Below are 18921 nucleotides of genomic sequence, written 5' to 3' on the forward strand. Positions count from 1 at the left end.
TTATTGGATTATATATATATGATGAATCCTATATCATGGATGACATGGTATTAATAGCAATGAAATTTGAGGATGGCGAGAATGAGCATAGTGGCATGAAATAAACTCAAGGCAAGGAGTAAGGAATCCAACACTTTCAATACAACATGCCAAAAGATCCTTTACAATATATTGAAGATTCAATGATAAGAGTTTGAACTGAAGCCATAAAACAAATCTTGTTTATTCTTGTGCAAGAAATTTAATAGCTTGGAGAGCATTGAGGCACTTCTCTCAAACCTAAAGGAGAGCATCTAGAAGTGTATAATATGCTTAAAATTTAAATTCATGAAGAGTCAAGCTCAAGAGGTGCAAACCCTAGCCCAATACAAGGAAAACTATAAGTAGAGCCTCTTGCAAGTAATAAGACGTGAAACCCTAGTGAAGAGGTCAAGGATAGTGTGATTTGAGTCCCTTATAATACTTTGATTGTCTCCCTAATTGTTTTTTAATTTAGTAATCCTTTAACTTGACTCCCTTTTTTAAGAAGTAAAACTAATTATATTTTTCTATTTTGAGCATAGTCAAATATTACGATTAATTATATTATTTTTTAAATTTTGTAATCCCATAATTTTAGAATCACATTTCTTAAATTATGTGATAATATTTTCTTTTATTTTATATTATTTTCATTCTCCTTTTAATATTAGGAAATTATAATTAAAATTTTAGGAAATAGTCTTTATGAGTTTACATATGTTAGGTGTGCTCTCTCTTGTAAATGGAAGAGAAATTAAATAAAATTATTCATTTTAGAGTTTATAACTCTTATGAGTCTTAGTACTTTGTAGTGACATCCCGTGTGATAAACAGATATGATTAAGAGCGTGGTCAACTCTTGTGATGTCTTTGAAGATTGAGGTTCATAAAGGCAAGTGATATAGAGAATTTTTTCCTTGATCATTATCCTGTTGTTGTTGTTGTTGTTGTTTTTTCATTTCTTTCTCTGTTTTCATCATAAAGTTCGTCCATTTCTTTTTGTTTTTGTGTTTTTGTTGTGTTTTAGGGTTCTATCCCTAAACTAGCATGATTTCGTTTCCGCATCCTTTATCATATATATATATATATATATATATATATTTCTCCCCACAAGATATAAGATAAATTGAGATAAGATTAGGTATACTGATAAAATATAATAATGACACTTTACAAATTTACTTTTTTAAAACAAAACTATAAAAATTTAAAACATTATTCCTACAGACTTAATTATTATGCTGTAATATTATTTTAATTCTTTCTCCATTTGAAAGATAATATTAAAAAAATATTCTTAATAAAATCTTAATTTTTTTAAGTTACCTTACATTTTTGGATAGAAATTCTTTTAAAATAGTCAAGAGGAAGTATAACATGCATTTGCACAATTGGCAAGAGAATGATCTAAAATGATGGAAGCCCTATTTTATTTTTTTTCTTGGTACATCATCCATATCCCAGTTAAGAAAGTCAAACCAAAATACAAACTTTGACTACGTGTTAAGCATTGACTTGTATTTTCTTGCGGAAAACGAGGTTATAAACATTTCAGATTTCAACATTCTAAATGAAACATGCAAACTGTAATTGGATGATAGAATTTGACTTCTACTTCCCTTTCCTGTCACACCAAAAAGATGCCCGAAAGCCACGTCAACTTTAGATTTGAATCTTTTTCAATGCTGACGGAGATCCTGCAATATTATTTTAAATAATTAACAATTAAAAATCTTTAATTATATATACAAATCTATATATTAAAAATGTAATGTATTTTTATCTTACCCCAATAAAATATTTAATTATTTTTAAACTTATAATATCTTTTTATATTTATATTTATTTAATAAAATATTTTACTTAAAAAATCTATAAAACCCGTTAATTATATTTAAAATATTAAATATATTAAAAATATCTTTTTTAAACATTTAACTTTTAACAAAAAATGCCTTTTGAGAATATCTTTTTTTATAAAAAAAAGTTGTAACCCTTCTTCCGCTCAGCACCGCTATTTCCAGTGCTATGCTAAATCGCCTCTTAGAGTTACGATTTTACCCTCCTTCAAATCCTGCTATCGTCGTCCCGATTCTGCTAACCTGGACGCTCTACCAGTCTCAAACATCCAAACGTTGTCACTTTCACGTGCAAGGGTATTTTGGTCAAATCAAAATCATCTTCTCATAGATAAATCGCGGGGGGTGGGTTGCGTGGGATTTCGATCGCTGAAGATTGGAGAGACTCAATTGTTTCATCCCAGACAGTAAAAATGGTTGCCACGGACAAGGTATTCTTTCTCCTTGCTTGTTGTTTCTTGGAAAAGTTAATTCTTTTTCTCGAGCAATATTTTTTTTTTTTCCCTGGTGAGCGTGCGGCCGAATGTTTTCTCTTCAATTTTTGATAGGCATTACCGATAATAGCTTACGGACCTTAGTTTAGGAAGAGCTCTATTATAGCTGTTTTAAACTTTGGTTAAGTATGGACATGTGAGGTTTGATTACGATAAACATACTGAAACCCTTACCGTGCTATACTGGAGATTAATTGATACGTTTCCTGGGTTTTCTGGACTCATACTGCATATTTGGTTTTAGATGGAAAAATTTTGAGAACTTGGGAGGACTATCTGGGCCTGGGTACTCTTTAATATCAGTGTTTGAAATGAATTCTCCATGATCAATTTTTCCGTCTTAGATTTCATCCTTTGATCCTATTAAACACCTCTGTCTAAAAATACTCAATAGATTTTGCTTTCACCCATTCTCTAGCTTGATGCAAAACTCAGAGAATTATTATTCATATGTATGTTATATCCATATCTAACATCCAAAACATATTCACTTCGTCTGAAAATACAACTTTATCCTTGGATTCTGGATGTTTCTCCTTTTGATGGATTTGGAAAAATATTTCCAACAACGCATGGAAGATCCTTTGTCTCAACTATTGAAAAGTTGATCATTATTCTATGTATGATGGGAGTAGGTTGAACTCTATATCATGTCTCTTAATCATGTAATCTCCTATGACTGATGGCTCTTAATGATTAGTTATTGTGATGAGTGTGGCGATATCATTAAATCAGTTAACTGAATTTTATTAATTGAGCATCAAGTTAGTCTGTTTTTATCTTGAAGTGTGTTGTATAGTGTTTACAAGATTCCACGAACTGGTTATCTAGAGTTCTGTACTTTTTTTAATTCAATTCTTGACTATGCTACTGTATTTCAATTTGCACCTTTTTTTATGTCCAGCTTGGGTTCAAATTTCCGGTTGGTTTGGGTTTTCATCTTTCATGGTTGCTAAACATTAGAGGAATCATTTTTCAAATTTCTTATCTCACAGGATCCTCGAGAGGAAGTTATTCAAGCATGGTATATGGATAGTTCTGATGCAGATCAGAGACTGCCACATCACAAAGAACCCAAGGAGTATGTATCATTGGACCAGCTTGCTGGTAAGCATCTCTGGAATATTTGCTTGTTCTATTTAGCTGCTGATTGAGAGTTTCACGCTACTCTAAATCATGTTGATGTTTCAGAACTTGGAGTTCTCAGCTGGCGATTAGATGCTGATAATCATGAGACAGACCCAGAGTTGAAAAAGATTCGGGAAGATCGTGGTTACAGCTACCAGGTCTGCTATATGTTATTTCATTTATAACAGCAAAGCCATACAAACTTTCCTGTGGTTAAAGTACCATAAGCAGAGAGTTCCTTTTCTATGACATGACATTATGCATGCCTGATGCATGGAAAATGTTAAAATGTCCTAATAAAACTAACAGTTTATTTCATTTGACACCCTTGCATCTACATAGCTCCTCTATTTTATGCTAAATAGAGGTGTGGATGGTTTTCCTGCGAACATCAAATTCCCTAGTTACCTCTATGGGAAATTCCCCAACTACCCCTTAATTCCCTTGCGACACTATGTGTGGGAAGCCATACTATTTGATTTTTTGGTTTTCTTTAACGGTTAAAATGATCTGTTGCTGTTGCTGGTGCCAAATATCTCAGTTTGACAATCGGCTATCTCTGTATTTGCACTGTCATTAAAACTGAGGTACATTACGTGCAGGATGTTTGTGAAGTTTGCCCAGAAAAATTGCCTAATTATGAAGAGAAGATCAAAAGCTTTTTTGAGGAGCATCTTCATACTGATGAGGAGATTCGGTACTGTGTTGCTGGAAGTGGTATGTACAGTACAGAGTCATGCTTTATTCTGACCTTTTAGTTCCCAACGACTTACCTCATTCAGTTGCTAATTTTTTACTCTATTGCTTAAGGTTATTTTGATGTCAGGGATCGCAATGATGCTTGGATTCGTGTATGGGTAAAGAAAGGAGGAATGATCATCTTGCCTGCTGGGATTTATCATCGCTTTACTCTGGATGAAAGCAACTATATCAAGGTATTGATTACATATGGACTTAGTTGTACTTAATTAGCATTTTATCAATGTGAAGATGTGTACCCCTTAACCTTTTTAGTTTATCCATCCCATCATGGGGGTTTAGCTTAATTTTCAAAGTACCTTACCTCAACACCCTGGGCCTTCTGGAAAGTATTTTTATTGTTGTGGTCTGGGGTCTTGGATATTAATAATTTTCAAAAAACAAATATCCACTTGCCGAACTTTTTCTGAGTTGGGTTCGTGTAAAGTTTTTAACTTGAGATAGTTTATGTTGAAGATCACTGTGGTAGAACTTATCTAAACTTTACGTGGTAAAACTAGTCCTTTGGTCCGAAAACATACCAATATTATTCTCACGCGTAACTTCTCTAGCTCTTTCTGGTAATTCATGTTTAAGCATCACACTGAAATTTTAGATGGCAAACATGTCCATATTTCACTTCACTTGACTCATCTTTTCCTGGGGCCTATTAGGTGGAATTGTCAAATTTCTTACACGATTATGAATTTGCAGGCTCTTCGATTCTTTGTTGGCGAACCAGTTTGGACTCCATACAATCGTCCTCACGATCATCTTCCTGCAAGGTATGATGATTGTACATACAAGTGATGGAAGGATAATCACATAGGAGACTTTGTACTTCATAGAGACTTACACGGGAGTTGAAATTTTGCAGAAAGGAATATATCAATTCTTTTGTGGAGAATGATGTCGCAAACCATGCTGTTGATGCTACGGCCTAGAGATCTACTTCTGCTATTGGTCTAATTATAATAATTATAATTATAACTATAATTGGAATGAGTGTGAGAAGGCCTGAGCTTTTGCTGCTGAAAAAAATCTGGGCTCATTAAATAAAGATGCTTACTTGATGTCTTGGCTCTGTTCGAGGGACATCTAGGAGTTGATAATGATACAATGTACAAAGTTTATGCTGTTGTTATTTCGCCACTCGCTGTATAATTAAGGATTGTCTTGGTGGTTGTTCCGAGTTATCCTCATTTTCATCTTCCAAGTTCATATGACCCGAAAAAAGATCATGATTAGTTCAGGTGAAGCATATTATATAAAATTTGAAATCAGGAAAAATAATTTTTTAACATCACCTTTAATGATCTAATTAGATAAATAGTGCGAATATTATTTTAATTTTCTCATACCACGTAATAATTTAGTAATAATATCTTCTAAGAATAACAATTGCAATAAAAATCCACCTAAGATAAATTTTATTTATAATAATTTATTTGTCGCAGGAGTAGTCCTCATCTTCCATTCTCCATCAATCTTTCATTCTCAGTGCCATCATCATGATATAATATAATCAAATCTCTTATATTGTCTTGAAAAAAAAATTTTATTTTGTTTTTAATATTTTCAATAATATGTTTTGATAATTTTGGTAATTTTGATTTTTATATTTTTTATTTAAATTGTTATATTTTTTCTTAAAGATATCAAGTGATATACATATCATAAAACTCAAGTTTTTATTATCATTATATATCTAAACCTGCTTTTGCCTTAAACTAACCATTCAAATATGTTTTAGTTTGTCAAATTGATTTTTTTTTAAAAAAATCCAAACATATATTATACTCTGTTCTGAGTTTATAAGATGATTTTAGAAGTGTTTGATATTTTAAAATATAAAATAATTTAATAAAAAATAAGATTTTATTTAAATATTTTTTTAATATTATCCTCCCATCTTTATTACGTTCTCTCTGTTGTTTTATAAACAAAAAATTTTATTATATTCTCTCTCTTTAAAATTATTAAATGAATGATATTTTTGTAATTTAAATTTTTTTTGAAAAACAAGAAGATTATAAAATGTGTTTAATGAATTTTATTAGTACATATAATTTTTTTTAAATTATCTTATAAACTAGGATAAAATATTATAGTAATTGACTTTTATCTCAATTTCAATTTATAAACTTTAATTTGTGAAACATTTCAGTTTAGCAAGTATTAATCCAAACAAGTGCTGCTATGGTTTTTTTTTTAATTCCATATATCCTGGAACTGGAAAATTGGGATATTATCACTATCTAGACTAATTTAAACTGATTACTATTATCAATTGCGGTCTTATGAGTATCTCAAGAATAATTTTAACATATTTATTTAATATGAATAGGGATTGTAAAACTTTAACCTTAAACTTTAGAATAAGTTGATCTAACTCCCATGTTGTAGGTAGTTTTTTTTTCCCACCGTAGCACTATAACAATTCTTCTTCATGAGTTTAGATTCTTCGTTTCCAATTAATAAATAAAAATATAGCATATAATGGAGGAAAGGTAACAAAAATAGGTGGTAAAGAAAAAGGAAAGGAGCACTTTCATGCTGTTAATTTTTTATATTTTTATTTAAAATACGTAATATATTATTATATAAAATTATGTCAAAATTGAATTAATTAAAAAATATTTAATCATTAATTAATCATCACCTAATTTTCTTGCCAACAGCTTCTGACTTTTTTTTAAAAAAAAAAAAAAAACTATCTCCGAACAAGTTGTATAGTTAAATTGTTTGCACGTCCAGGTCAGAACAGCTCGTTGTTTGATTGGCTGGTGAAAGGTGGAGCTGTTTGCGTTTCACACGTAAGTCTTCTAAACGACATCGCCAAAGCAGGTAAAACCATCCTCACTGGCGTCGTTGCGGCGCCGAGGAAGCAACGTGCTCGAAATCGCAGTTTTTAAGATCCGAGAGGCACAAGAGCTAGAGCTACTGAAACTGAGTTGCTCGCCCAGAATTCGTGTGCTTATAATCTTCAATCGGGAAAAAGAGGGAATTTGATGGAAGAAACGAATAAGAGAAGCGCGAGGGTGTGTATGCTGTTGATCTGCTTGTTGCTGAGCTTTTTAGGTAGGATTGAATCGTTGTCTGTGACCGTAAACGACGTTGAGTGCGTGTATGAGTATGTGCTCTACGAGGGTGACACGGTTACTGGGAACTTTGTTGTCGTCGATCATGACATTTTCTGGAGCTCCGATCATCCCGGCATCGACTTGACGGTGAGTTCGATGTGCCTTTTTTTTTATTGGTTCGCTTCCCTTTTTGCTCATCGTTTTTGTTTCCCTAGTTTTTTTTTAATCAAATTATTTGTTGATCTGTGAATATTTTGTTGATTTGCGCTATTTTAAATGGTAGAAAGCCTTTTGGCCTCATTTTTGTTTGGTAGAAAAATATGAAGATGATTTACGCATCTTGACACAAGTCGCATACTTTTTCTTTGATACCTCACCTAGAATAGTTGACATTACTGTTCTGAATAACAGTTCAAAGGTTCTGATACTTTGATATGCTGCTGATACAGAAATAAAGGCATGTCGAATAATGGTTCCAGTCCTGGAATTAGGGTTTTTGATTTGGTCAGATAGGAGTTTGCATATTTGTTTGATGGACTTAAACCTAGATTGAAATAAAACCCAAATATAATACTGTTTGATTAAATCAAAAGCCATGAACTTCATTCTGCGTCAGCTGCCTAGACAGTTTTATAGTTGCTAGTCAAGCGGATGAGTGTTACAACTTAATAGAGAATGGAGGGAAGACTGAAAAGGGAAGAGCAAGCTACACAGATAAAAAAGATTGGTCGGATAGATTCCTTAGTTCCTCGTCAAACCCAATATCTGATCAAAACTTCTCCCGATTTCTCTGCAATATCCTTATCATTCTTGTTTTGGTTTTTCAATTATCTCCTATCCTCCGCTCCTGAAAGCTAGAAGTAGTATGTTGTACAATTTCTTCATCTTACTGGATTTTTTTCAATATACCGCTTTGTTTCAGCCATAAAGGATTGAGATTGTGTGTCTAGACCCTTACTTGCTTTTCAACCGATTTCATCCTGGTTGACTCTGCCATCATTCCTATCACAGACCTGAAAGGGAAGAAGGGATATTCCACCAAAACAAAAAAGAGAAGAAGGGATAAGAGAAAGAGAATAAAGGGAGAGAGGATCAGAACCTGATTTTTTTCCCCCTGGATGAATGTTTAATTGTCTAGCATTTGCTATTTTATTAGATCTTAAGATGAGTGTTTAACAGTAGTCTGGGCATTTGCTATTCTATTTTATTGTAACATATGCCATTTTTGTGGAAGTATGAAACGAAGTTGAAGATTTGAAGTTCTAATGTTTCTGAATAAAAAAGAGGCTGAAATCCTAATAAGCAACGGATTCCTTTTAGCCAGTTAGATAATTGAAGAGTAAAGAGCAGTCTATAATAACAGTAGGGAGTTTGATAAGCTATAGAATCCGATCTATGTCTTTGTAATATGGTTTGTGTTGCGTCATAAGTCATCGATGGCACCTTTAGATGATGTTGGAAATCTCTAATGAAACGTAGATCCAGACTTCCTTTCAGTCTCACTTAAGAGGATGATCAATGAATCTATGGCTGTTCCTCCTACTTTAAGAATGAGGTTGTAAGTAGAAAATACAACAACAACAACAACAACAACAACAACAACAACAACAAGCTTTTATCCCACTAGGTGGGGTCGGCTACATGGATTGCAAGACGCCATTGTGCTCTATCATTTATTAAGCTTTTAGAAATATTATAATTAAGAGATCACGTTCAACAACTTCCAAGAGTGTTCTCTTAGGCCTTCCTCTACCTCTCTTAGTCGGACTCAAAGTTATATGTTCCACTCTTCTCACTGGTGCCTCCCTTGGTCTTCTTTGTACATGCCCAAACCATCTCAACCGATTTTCTACCATTTTTTCCTCAATAGGTGCCACCCTCACTTTTTCACGTATGTGCTCATTTCGAATTTTATCTTTACGTGTATGTCCGCACATCCATCGTAACATTCTCATCTCTGCTACTCCAACTTTATGCTCTTGCTGTCCCGTTAGAGTCCAGCATTCACTACTATATAACATTGCCGGTCTGATAGCAGTACGATAAAACTTTCCTTTAAGTTTATTAGGCACCTTACGGTCACAAATAACTCCTTTAGCTTTTCTCCAATTAAACCACCCAGCTTGAATTCTATGTGAAATATCTCCACTGATTTTGCCATCATTTTGAATAATGGCTCCCAAATATCTAAACTTTTCCACTTGAGGTATAATTTGATCTCCCAATTTCACTTCCAAATTATTTTCGAATAGTCCTTTACCAAATTTACAATATAAATATTCCGTCTTACTTCTACTCAGACGAAAACCTTTCAACTCCAATGTCTTCCTCCATAACTCAAGTTTGCAATTAACCTCTTCTCTTGTCTCTGCTATAAGAACTATATCATCCGCGAAGAGCATACATTTCGGGATTTCCTCTTGAATATGTTCCGTCAAAATATTTAAAATCAAGTTGAACAAATAAGGACTCAGAGATGATCCTTGATGTAATCCAATCTTTATAGGAAAATCCTTTGTTTGACCACTAGGCGTTCTTATACTAGTTTTTACCCCCTCATACATATCTTGTATGGCTTTAATATAAGCAATTCGTACTCCCTTTTTTTCCAACGCTTTCCAAAGCACTTCTCTTGGTATACGGTCATAAGCTTTTTCCAAATCAATAAAAACCATGTGTAGATCTTTATCTTTACAACGATACTTTTCCATTAATCCCCTTAGTAGATAAATCGCCTCTGTAGTTGATCTACCTGGCATAAAACCAAATTGATTCTCAGAAATACTTGTCTCCAATCTCAACGTGTGCTCAATTACTTTCTCCCACAATTTCATTGTGTGGCTCATGAGTTTAATCCCTCTATAGTTAGTACAATTCTGAATATCTCCTTTATTTTTATAAATAGGAATTAATGTACTTCTCCTCCACTCATCAGGCATTTTCTTGGACCGTAAAATCACATTAAATAACTTAGTTAACCATCTCACCCCTTCTTCACCTAAACATTTCCACGCTTCGATAGATATACAATCAGGTCCGTTAGCTCTACCATTTGCCATTTTCTTAAGAGCTTCCTTTACCTCCTTATCACATATTTTTCGATAGAATGACAAATTTTGTTCTCCTTCACCAGTTACTAAATCCTCCAAGTTACTAGATGAATCCTCTCCATCATTGAAAAGTTTAGAAAAATAAGTCTCCCATCTATTTTTAATTTCATCATCTGTAACTAAAATTCTTCCCTCTTCATCCTTAATACACCTTACCTGTTCTAGATCTCTTGATTTTCTTTCCCTACTCTTGGCAATCTTATAAATATTTTGCTCTCCTTCCTTCGTCTCAAGGTTCTTATAAAATTCTTCAAAAGCTTTGGAATGAGCTTCACCCACAGCTCTCTTAGTTTCCTTCTTAGCCATACGGTACCTCTCCCAATTTTCCTCATTGTTACACAAATGTATGGCTTTAAAACAGTTCTTCTTATACTTGATTTTGTCCTGTACACTATTATTCCACCACCAAGACTCCTTATCTCTCGGACCAGAACCTTTCGATTCTCCCAAAACTACTTTTGCAACCTCCCTATCTTTTTAGCCATATCCTCCCATATAATGTTAGCACTTCCCTGAGAATCTCAAATTCCTTTATCCAAAAGATTTCGCTTGAAAATATCTTGCTTCTCACCTTTTAATTGCCACCACCTAATCTTTGGTGTTACTACTTGTCGACGTTTTTGGATTTTACTCATAATACACACATCAAGGACTAGGACCCTATGTTGTGTCGTTACAGCATCTCCAGGAATCACCTTACAATTTTTACAAAGTTTTCTATCTGTGTTCCTAACCAAAAGAAAATCAATCTGCAACCTTGAGGCTCCACTTTTGTAAGTGATGAGATGCTCATCTCTCTTCTTGAAACAAGTGTTGGCAATCTTAAAATCATACGCCAATGAGAAATCAAGAAGAGTTTGCCCTTCATTGTTTAGCTCTCCAAAACCAAAACCACCATGCACCCTCGCATACTGACCAGCTTTCCTCCCGACATGCCCATTAAAGTCTCCTCCAATAAAAATCTTTTCACTCTGTGGTATGTGTCGAATCAACCCCTCCAGATCCTCCCAAAATAATTCCTTAAGACTGGCTTCTGTCCCGACTTGCGGTGCATAAGCGCTAACAATATTAACAGTCTCACGTCCAATTATCATTTTTAAAGAAATAATTCTGTCTCCAATTCTGCTAACTTCTACAACGTTATTCTTCCACTCCTTATCTATAATGATGCCTACTCCATTGCGTGCACTTACTTTTCCTGTATACCAAAGTTTGAAATCTTGAATATCCTTAGCTCCTTCTCCACGCCATTTTGTTTCTTGCAAGCAAAGGATATTGATTTTCCTTTGAATCATAACCCCTACAACCTCTACAGATTTACAATTTAATGTCCCAACATTTCAAGTACCAAATCTAATTTTGCTCTTATGGACTAACTTCTTTAGCCGCGTGCGTCCAGAATGACGCGGTAGCCCTTGCTCATTTAACACTACATCCGGGCGCCGATGCAGCGGCTCTAACTCACTTATCACTGTACTCGAGCCATGCAGCGCGTTACTTACGGGCAACGACCTAGCATTAACATTATAACGTCTATTGTCCATGTTCATGATAGATTCAACAAATTTTTACATTGGCTGTTGATGGCCTAACACAACCCTCCTCCTTTACCCGGGCTTGGGACCGGCTATAAACATAGGCGGAGTTGACAGAATAATGTCTTTGATCCATGTCACAAGGGATTGACAGAATTTATATTGGCTATTGAGAGTCTAACACAATCTTTCCCTTTATCTTGCTGGGGACCTCTATGAAACATAGGTGGAATTAGGTTGGAAGTAGAAAATATAGTTGTTCATTCATTTGATGTATGAAAAACATTTTAGACAAGAACTTGGTAGATTTTCTTGTTTTGCTGGGTTAAATCACTGATACTTGGTGATGCATTAAAGGATCACCAGACCAGGATGTTTTTAAGAGTTATATAGTTATTGTGAACTCATCTGGTGCAAGAAAAAACTACCCCGACAAAGTCATCAGTAGTTGTGTTAAATAGATCTTATCATGGTGTCATGGTCTCTAGTTTTGAAGTTGCAGTGTACTGATGCACTAATGTAGTAATAAATCTAGCCCAGACGAGGATGCTTTTAAGAGTTATGAAATTATTGTTAACTTATTTCTTGCATAAACAATATCTGATTATAAATATTTGTTTTTGATAATTTTTTCCTTGTCATGCGCTCTTGTTTTGAAGCATTGACTAGACATGGCTTTCTGTGCATTGCACAAAACGTGAGGGATGAACCACACTATTTATGGTTATGAATAGTATGTCTTGCTATGGATATTTATTACATACTCCCTCAAGTCCTATATATAAAGCAAAGAGAGAAGGATTTTTTGGTCTTATTTTCAAGTCATTATTGTTTTATTACAAGTTTTTCCTTTTATCCCCATTAAATTTTGGTGAGAGAAAGTATGCATATTAATAAGGGCAAAATTGAAAACTTATTAAATTTTTAGACAAGAGTTAATGAGTTTTTAGTTATTTTTTTTGTTCTAATGAAACATATTGGAAGTAACGTATAAATAGGATTAGAGGGAGTATATTGATATGTTGGTGTTTGCCTTGCTGTCATTTGTTTAAGATATATTGGAATTCTATTAATGTTTGCCTAAATTATAACTTCAGAAAAGACCAATAAATTGGTAAATTCTTTTTCTTCTATTGTATTATTATTGACTTTTAAATTGTGATGCTTGTTCTCCAAGTTCTTTTAAAATGAGAAGCGCTGGAGAATTTGGAACAAAGTCAGGCTGCAAAATAAAATGTAGAAAGTGATAACAGGTGGGAGGCTGGCGGGATGAGCTAATAAGGTCTAATGTGGATTGCTCATATTTGAATGGATGGCCTTGGTTTTCTTCACATAAAACGATTTATTTTCCTGTATTGTTCATTTTAAATGTCAATCCCTGAAGAGTATGGTTTAGAGACCATGCCAATGCCTTTGGTAACCTCTCTGCGCAGAAGTTTTTTGGAAAATTGTGTGCTCACAATGCTAGGAAGTAGATCAGGAGACGTTGTTGGTTTCTGATTTGCATGATCAAGTTGTAGATTAGTGTTCAATATTGGCTTTCAGAATGATCCACCTATTATTGTTTTATATGGTTCGCTTTTCAGTTATCCTAATTTTGTGGTAATCTACAGGTGACATCTCCTGGAGGTAACATAGTCCACACTATCAAAGGAACCTCTGGCGACAAGTTTGATTTTAAAGCCCCACGAAGTGGAATGTATAAATTCTGCTTTCATAACCCTCATTCCACACCTGAGACTGTTTCTTTCTACATTCATGTTGGTCATATCCCTACTGAGCATGATCTTGCTAAAAACGGTATGTTCTTTGCATAAGCAGGTTTTATTGCTATAGTCTGTTATGTTGTCATATTGCCATCTTTAGGTGCATATAGATCATGAACTGTGTGATGAACATTTACTATTAATATGAGGTACTGCTTGAGTATTAAAAAAAATAATAATAAATTGAGGTATTGCTTGAAGTATGTGAAGATTGATGTTAGTGTGTGTATTTTTTGGACTTAGTGAATATTGACGTTAGTTAAGTTTCTTTCTCCCCATCTTTTGGGGGCTTCCTATTGACTTTGATTGGCGAATTTGCAGAGCACTTGGACCCAATAAATGTTAAAATTGCTGAGCTCAGAGAGGCACTAGAGTCTGTTACAGCTGAGCAAAAATACCTTAGAGCCCGTGATGCACGGCATCGACATAGTAAGTTGATTTTCTTTTTGATGAACTGTGACAGGCCCATGTAGAAGGTCGGCTGTTGCCTAGTAGTCGTGTCATTTTTCTTTCTATGTTAAATACGTTGATTCAATTCATTAGTTCCATGATAGTGATGGTTCCTAGACATCAGTTTTAAAGTTTTACCCATCTTGATATTGGTGGCAAGTGTTAGCAACAGAAGTTTGCATGTTGATTTAGTCCTTTTAAGTTCTATACATCGCTGTATATTATATAGTGCAATAACTAAAGCTAGAGACACATGGACTCCTCCCGAAGTTGGCATTTGTGATATCAAACGTCACTCTCTGGACCAGCAGAAGCATTACGCGCGCGCGCGCGCATCATTTATCGTTTACGTTTTCAACAAGCCTTTAGTCCTTGTCATCATCTTAGAGAGTTGCATTTAGGCAGTTTGTTCCTTCTAAATCTGTAAGCTGTCCTTAAGTCGATATCTGTTGACGACTGCATCAATGTTCAGTTTATTCATTAGTTTTCTGATATTGCTGCTTCAGCTAACTAGGTTTATCAAAACTCAATGAAGTACTTAAGAACACAGTGGCTAGTACCATTATCTGACTCAGCTTCCTATTTTATTTACGATGATGCAGCGAACGAGAGCACCCGGAAGCGCGTTATATTCTACACGGTGGGAGAGTACCTTCTTCTAGCTCTTGTTAGTGCACTGCAAGTTGTATACATCCGGCGGCTTTTCAGCAAGTCAGTGGCCTATAACCGTGTTTGAATCTCCTCCTCCTTTTCTTTTAGCTGAAGGGTTAGGTTTTACAGTTGTTTTCCCTTTGTGTAACAATATGATGGCTGGTGAGTACTATTTTCTTTCCTTCCAACAGAGAGTAATTTATATTCATAACTCTGAAAACCAAAAAAGAGGTTCCTAGATTCCCATTTCCTGAAATTTTCTGTTCGAGAGAGTTCATTTACACTTTGTGGGAATTTACTACGATCTTTGTAAGAGATAAAGCTTGTTTGTTTTCTCAATGGTTGGAGAAGAATAGAACATCTTGGGTCATTCAAGGAGCATGGAATTCCTATTATTGCATGCAATTAATATAAAATATACCATTATATATAAATGATAAACTCTTGTAAATTTTAAATTTTAAATGATAAACTTATTGTATATGAATAATAAACTTTTTATATATCAATATTAATATGTTATACTTTCAAATTTTTAAAAATTTGATCTACATTTTTTGGATACAAGAGTTTTGGCCATACTCCCAAAACCTGTAGCAACCTTTTATGTGAGGTGTAAAAATCTATTATTCTATTATTTATATGTAAAAGTTGATTGTAGTTTGAATACTTATGAAAAACATTGATGTAGTTGTGTGCCTCAAATGTGTGCAAATAAAATTATGAAGTATAAGTTAATTATATACTGTTAAATGAATTTCTCTTCTATTGCACACCTAGTATTTTCTTAAATATTTTATTTTCTTTAAAGTGATACATAGGGTAATACATTTTGAAAAAGAACAAGTTAGATTATATTTAAATTGTAGTAGATGAGAAATTTAAAAAAACAGTGCTATATATATATATTTATAAGAGTAGTACTCCTTTTATTCAAAAATGTAAGGTATTTTTAATCGAATTTTATTCCCCAATGAAGTAGTACTTACTTTCAAACTAACTTTATTTTTTTTATACTTACCCCTATTAAGCAACCTACAATAAATATAAAGTCATTATTAATAGGAGTTTTTTTAAAAAAAGTAATGATTACATATTAAAAAATTAAAAATACTTTATATTTTTTAACATCATACTCCTCAAAAGATACCTTATATTTTTTAATGGAGGTAGTATATTTTAAAATAAAAGCTTTTTCTTAAAGGTATAATCTCATTAAACTTTTATTATCATATTTGCCAACTGTAGAGATACCATAAAAAACCAAAAGAATTAAATTTTAACTTACAAGAGACAATACAATTATTTTAAAATAAAATAAGTCATTATTTATATTTTTAAAATGTAGAACATAACAAATTTTGAAATAAAATATTCTTTAGATTTTAATTTGCATAAATTAATAAATTACATAGTAAAATACACTGATAACCCTTTTGTTTTGTTAAAATTATAAAGACTTTTTCTTTATTTTAAAACTTACACTTTAATCTCATTTTATATTTATTTTATATTGAAATACCCAATAAAATAGTAAATATGAAAATATGGTGTTATTTCAAAAACTATTAACTATTTTATTAGAGGTAAAATTTGGTTATAAATGCCTTACATTTTTGAAAAGATGGAGTATGTATTTAATTTTTTTAAAAAAATACTAAATAAATTAGTTTGTATGACTAATAAATTTAAAATATAAATAAAAATTTAAAAGAATATATCAAGAATGGTATTTTAGTCCAACATATATGACTTAGTTGTTAATTAATGATTGGATGAGTGAAAATGAAAACTTAAAAGTAGAGGACATATTTGTATTTTGTAACTTTTAATTATTGATTTTAAGCAGGATTAGTATATATTTTAAAAATAAAAAAATCTTTATAATTAAGTTAAAATAAAGGAAAAATTAATATATTTTATTTTAAGGATATTAAAATAATTTTTTAATAGGGTTAATATGTAATTTGAATCATAAGCTATAGATATAGGAATAATTTGAATTTTAAAATTTTAAATTATATATCTTAAACCCTAAATAATAAAATTTGGGACAATTTTGCCCTCACCATTAAATTTTAACAAATACTTGTTAGTTTTTTAAAATTGAGATATAATGTGCGATTTTCACTAAATTCTATTATTTTTAGGTAAAAAATCTAATTGTCTTACTATTCTAATATCACTTTCTTTTTTGTTGAATAAAAGAGATATGTACTAATGCCTTGAAGTTATAAATGGGATAAAACATGTAACTTCTCACTTATAGAAAAGTTTTCATGCCATTGAGTTAATTGCTAATGGCACGTGTGAAAAAAAAAATTAATGTTTCAAACAAATCTAGAAGGTGATTAATGAAAAGAACCAAAGACACTTGTTACAAGATCGGGAGGAGCATATTAGTGTAAGATGCGAGTGTCAATTGAAATAAATCTCTCAGCAGTCGAGGAAGCCAAGATAGGTTAAAGGTACTGCTTACGGCAATTGTGGAAGCACTGATTCTTTGCACTAATGAATCATACTCATAATCGTTGCTTCGTCTTAACTAATAAAAGTTTGGGATTAAAATGAAAACCTGCCTTGAGATATCCTTAATTAAAGAAAAGGATAATGTTATCCCCAATCTTTTTAAAAACAAAGCAATTGACACCCAATTTTAACAAACCCTGAATGTTGCCATTAGTTTGACTAATTAATACTTAGTTGGTCATTTATGTAGCATCCGCCTCACTCTTTATTAGGATTAAGGTATAAGTCTATCTTTATGCTATATTTGGATACACATGGATTTGGATTTGATCCAAATCCTTTGTTTGGATAATTAAAAATATATAGATTTAGATTTGACCCAAACCCAAACCCAAAATCTTCCTTAATTTTTTTGTAATTTGAAATCATTTCTAAGCCCCTATCATTTCAAATCTTAATTTAAGCTCTTTCATAATTTAATCCAAATGCATGAAGGCTTAATCGACTTTCTAATGATAATTGGACTGAATTGCCAAAGTTTGCAGAAACAAGCTGCCACTATTGACTGGGACAGGACTAGACCAACGATGACTGGAATTGGACAGCCAACTTTCACCGAGATTGGATTGACGGCGACCAGGGGGACCATATGGCCAACTTCCATTGGGACAAGACTACAGGCAAATATAGGGATTGGACAACTGACTTCCATTAGAATTGGATTGATGGTGACCACGAGGACCAAAAGACTGACTTTCATCGGGACTGGATTGATGGAGACCACGGGAACCAGATAGCCAACTTCCAATGAGACTAGACCAACGGTGACCATAGGGATCAGACATCCAACTTTCATTGGGATCAAACCTATCGCAACCAAGGGGACCGAACGGCTGACTTCCACCGCGACTAGACTGACAACGACCACAGGGACCTGGATGGCCAACTTCCACTGGGATTGGATTGACAGCGATGATGGGGACCAAATTGCTTGCTTCCACGGGGACCAAACTGACAATGACGAGAATCGAACGACCCATTGTCACTAGCACTAGATCGACTATGATGATCGGGATCGAACGATCGACTTCAATCAAGATCAGACAGACAATGACGATGGGAACTGGACGACTGACTTCCACCAAGACTTAATCGATGATGATAACGAGGACCAAAAGTCCAACTTGCACCAGGCGTGGATCGAATGGCCGCCTTTCTTCACGATCACCTTCAGTCTAGTCGCTGTCACTGTCTTTATTGGTGTGATTCGATGCCAGTGAAAGTCAATCGTACAGTCCTTGTTGTAGCCATTGGTCCTATCTGGTGCCTATGTAAGTTGGCTGTCCTATCCTTGTCGTCCCCTTTAGTTCGATCCTCGTCATCCCCATTGGTTTGGTCCCGGTGAAAGTCAACCTCTGATCCTTGTCATTACCATCAGTCCGATCCCAGTAGAAGTTGGCTGTCCCATCCTTGTTATCGTAATGATTCGATCTCAGTGGAAGTCAAAGGTCCCGTCCCGATCATAACCAGTGCCACAGTGCCAGTCAGCTTTGTTTGTCTGATCTTATTGGAAGTTGGCCATTCTAATCATCGAGTTTGACCAATCTTTTAAGTTTT

At 33.6% G+C, this 18921-nt stretch overlaps 2 protein-coding genes across 2 annotated transcripts; both read left to right on the top strand.

The window, feature by feature from the left end:
* Positions 1-2151: 2151 nt before the first annotated feature.
* LOC129298322 (acireductone dioxygenase 2-like) lies at positions 2152-5442 on the top strand. Its single transcript, XM_054936720.1, has 7 exons — positions 2152-2311; positions 3370-3481; positions 3566-3660; positions 4105-4219; positions 4313-4437; positions 4955-5025; positions 5118-5442. The coding sequence occupies exons 1-7, from the start codon at positions 2294-2296 to the stop codon at positions 5182-5184; spliced, it is 603 nt and encodes a 200-aa protein (XP_054792695.1). The 5' UTR covers positions 2152-2293; the 3' UTR covers positions 5185-5442.
* Positions 5443-7092: 1650 nt separating this feature from the next.
* On the top strand, positions 7093-15230 carry LOC129298321 (transmembrane emp24 domain-containing protein p24beta3-like). The gene is made up of 4 exons (XM_054936719.1): positions 7093-7470; positions 13582-13768; positions 14056-14163; positions 14787-15230. Exons 1-4 carry the CDS (start codon positions 7252-7254, stop codon positions 14918-14920), a joined length of 648 nt encoding a protein of 215 aa, XP_054792694.1. The 5' UTR covers positions 7093-7251; the 3' UTR covers positions 14921-15230.
* Positions 15231-18921: the final 3691 nt, after the last annotated feature.

The sequence above is a fragment of the Prosopis cineraria genome, unplaced genomic scaffold (assembly GCF_029017545.1).
Source record: "Prosopis cineraria cultivar Desert tree isolate PC_DT_omini unplaced genomic scaffold, ASM2901754v1 PC771, whole genome shotgun sequence".
NCBI lineage: Eukaryota > Viridiplantae > Streptophyta > Magnoliopsida > Fabales > Fabaceae > Prosopis > Prosopis cineraria.

Coding starts and splice junctions, on each gene's coding strand:
- LOC129298322 (XM_054936720.1), top strand. Junction 3,482..3,565: donor ATCATTGGACCAGCTTGCTG/GTAAGCATCTCT, acceptor TTGATGTTTCAG/AACTTGGAGTTCTCAGCTGG. Junction 5,026..5,117: donor CACGATCATCTTCCTGCAAG/GTATGATGATTG, acceptor GAAATTTTGCAG/AAAGGAATATATCAATTCTT.
- LOC129298321 (XM_054936719.1), top strand. CDS start 7,252: ATGGAAGAAACGAATAAGAGAAGCGCGAGGGTGTGTATGCTGTTGATC. Junction 7,471..13,581: donor ATCCCGGCATCGACTTGACG/GTGAGTTCGATG, acceptor GGTAATCTACAG/GTGACATCTCCTGGAGGTAA. Junction 13,769..14,055: donor GCATGATCTTGCTAAAAACG/GTATGTTCTTTG, acceptor GCGAATTTGCAG/AGCACTTGGACCCAATAAAT.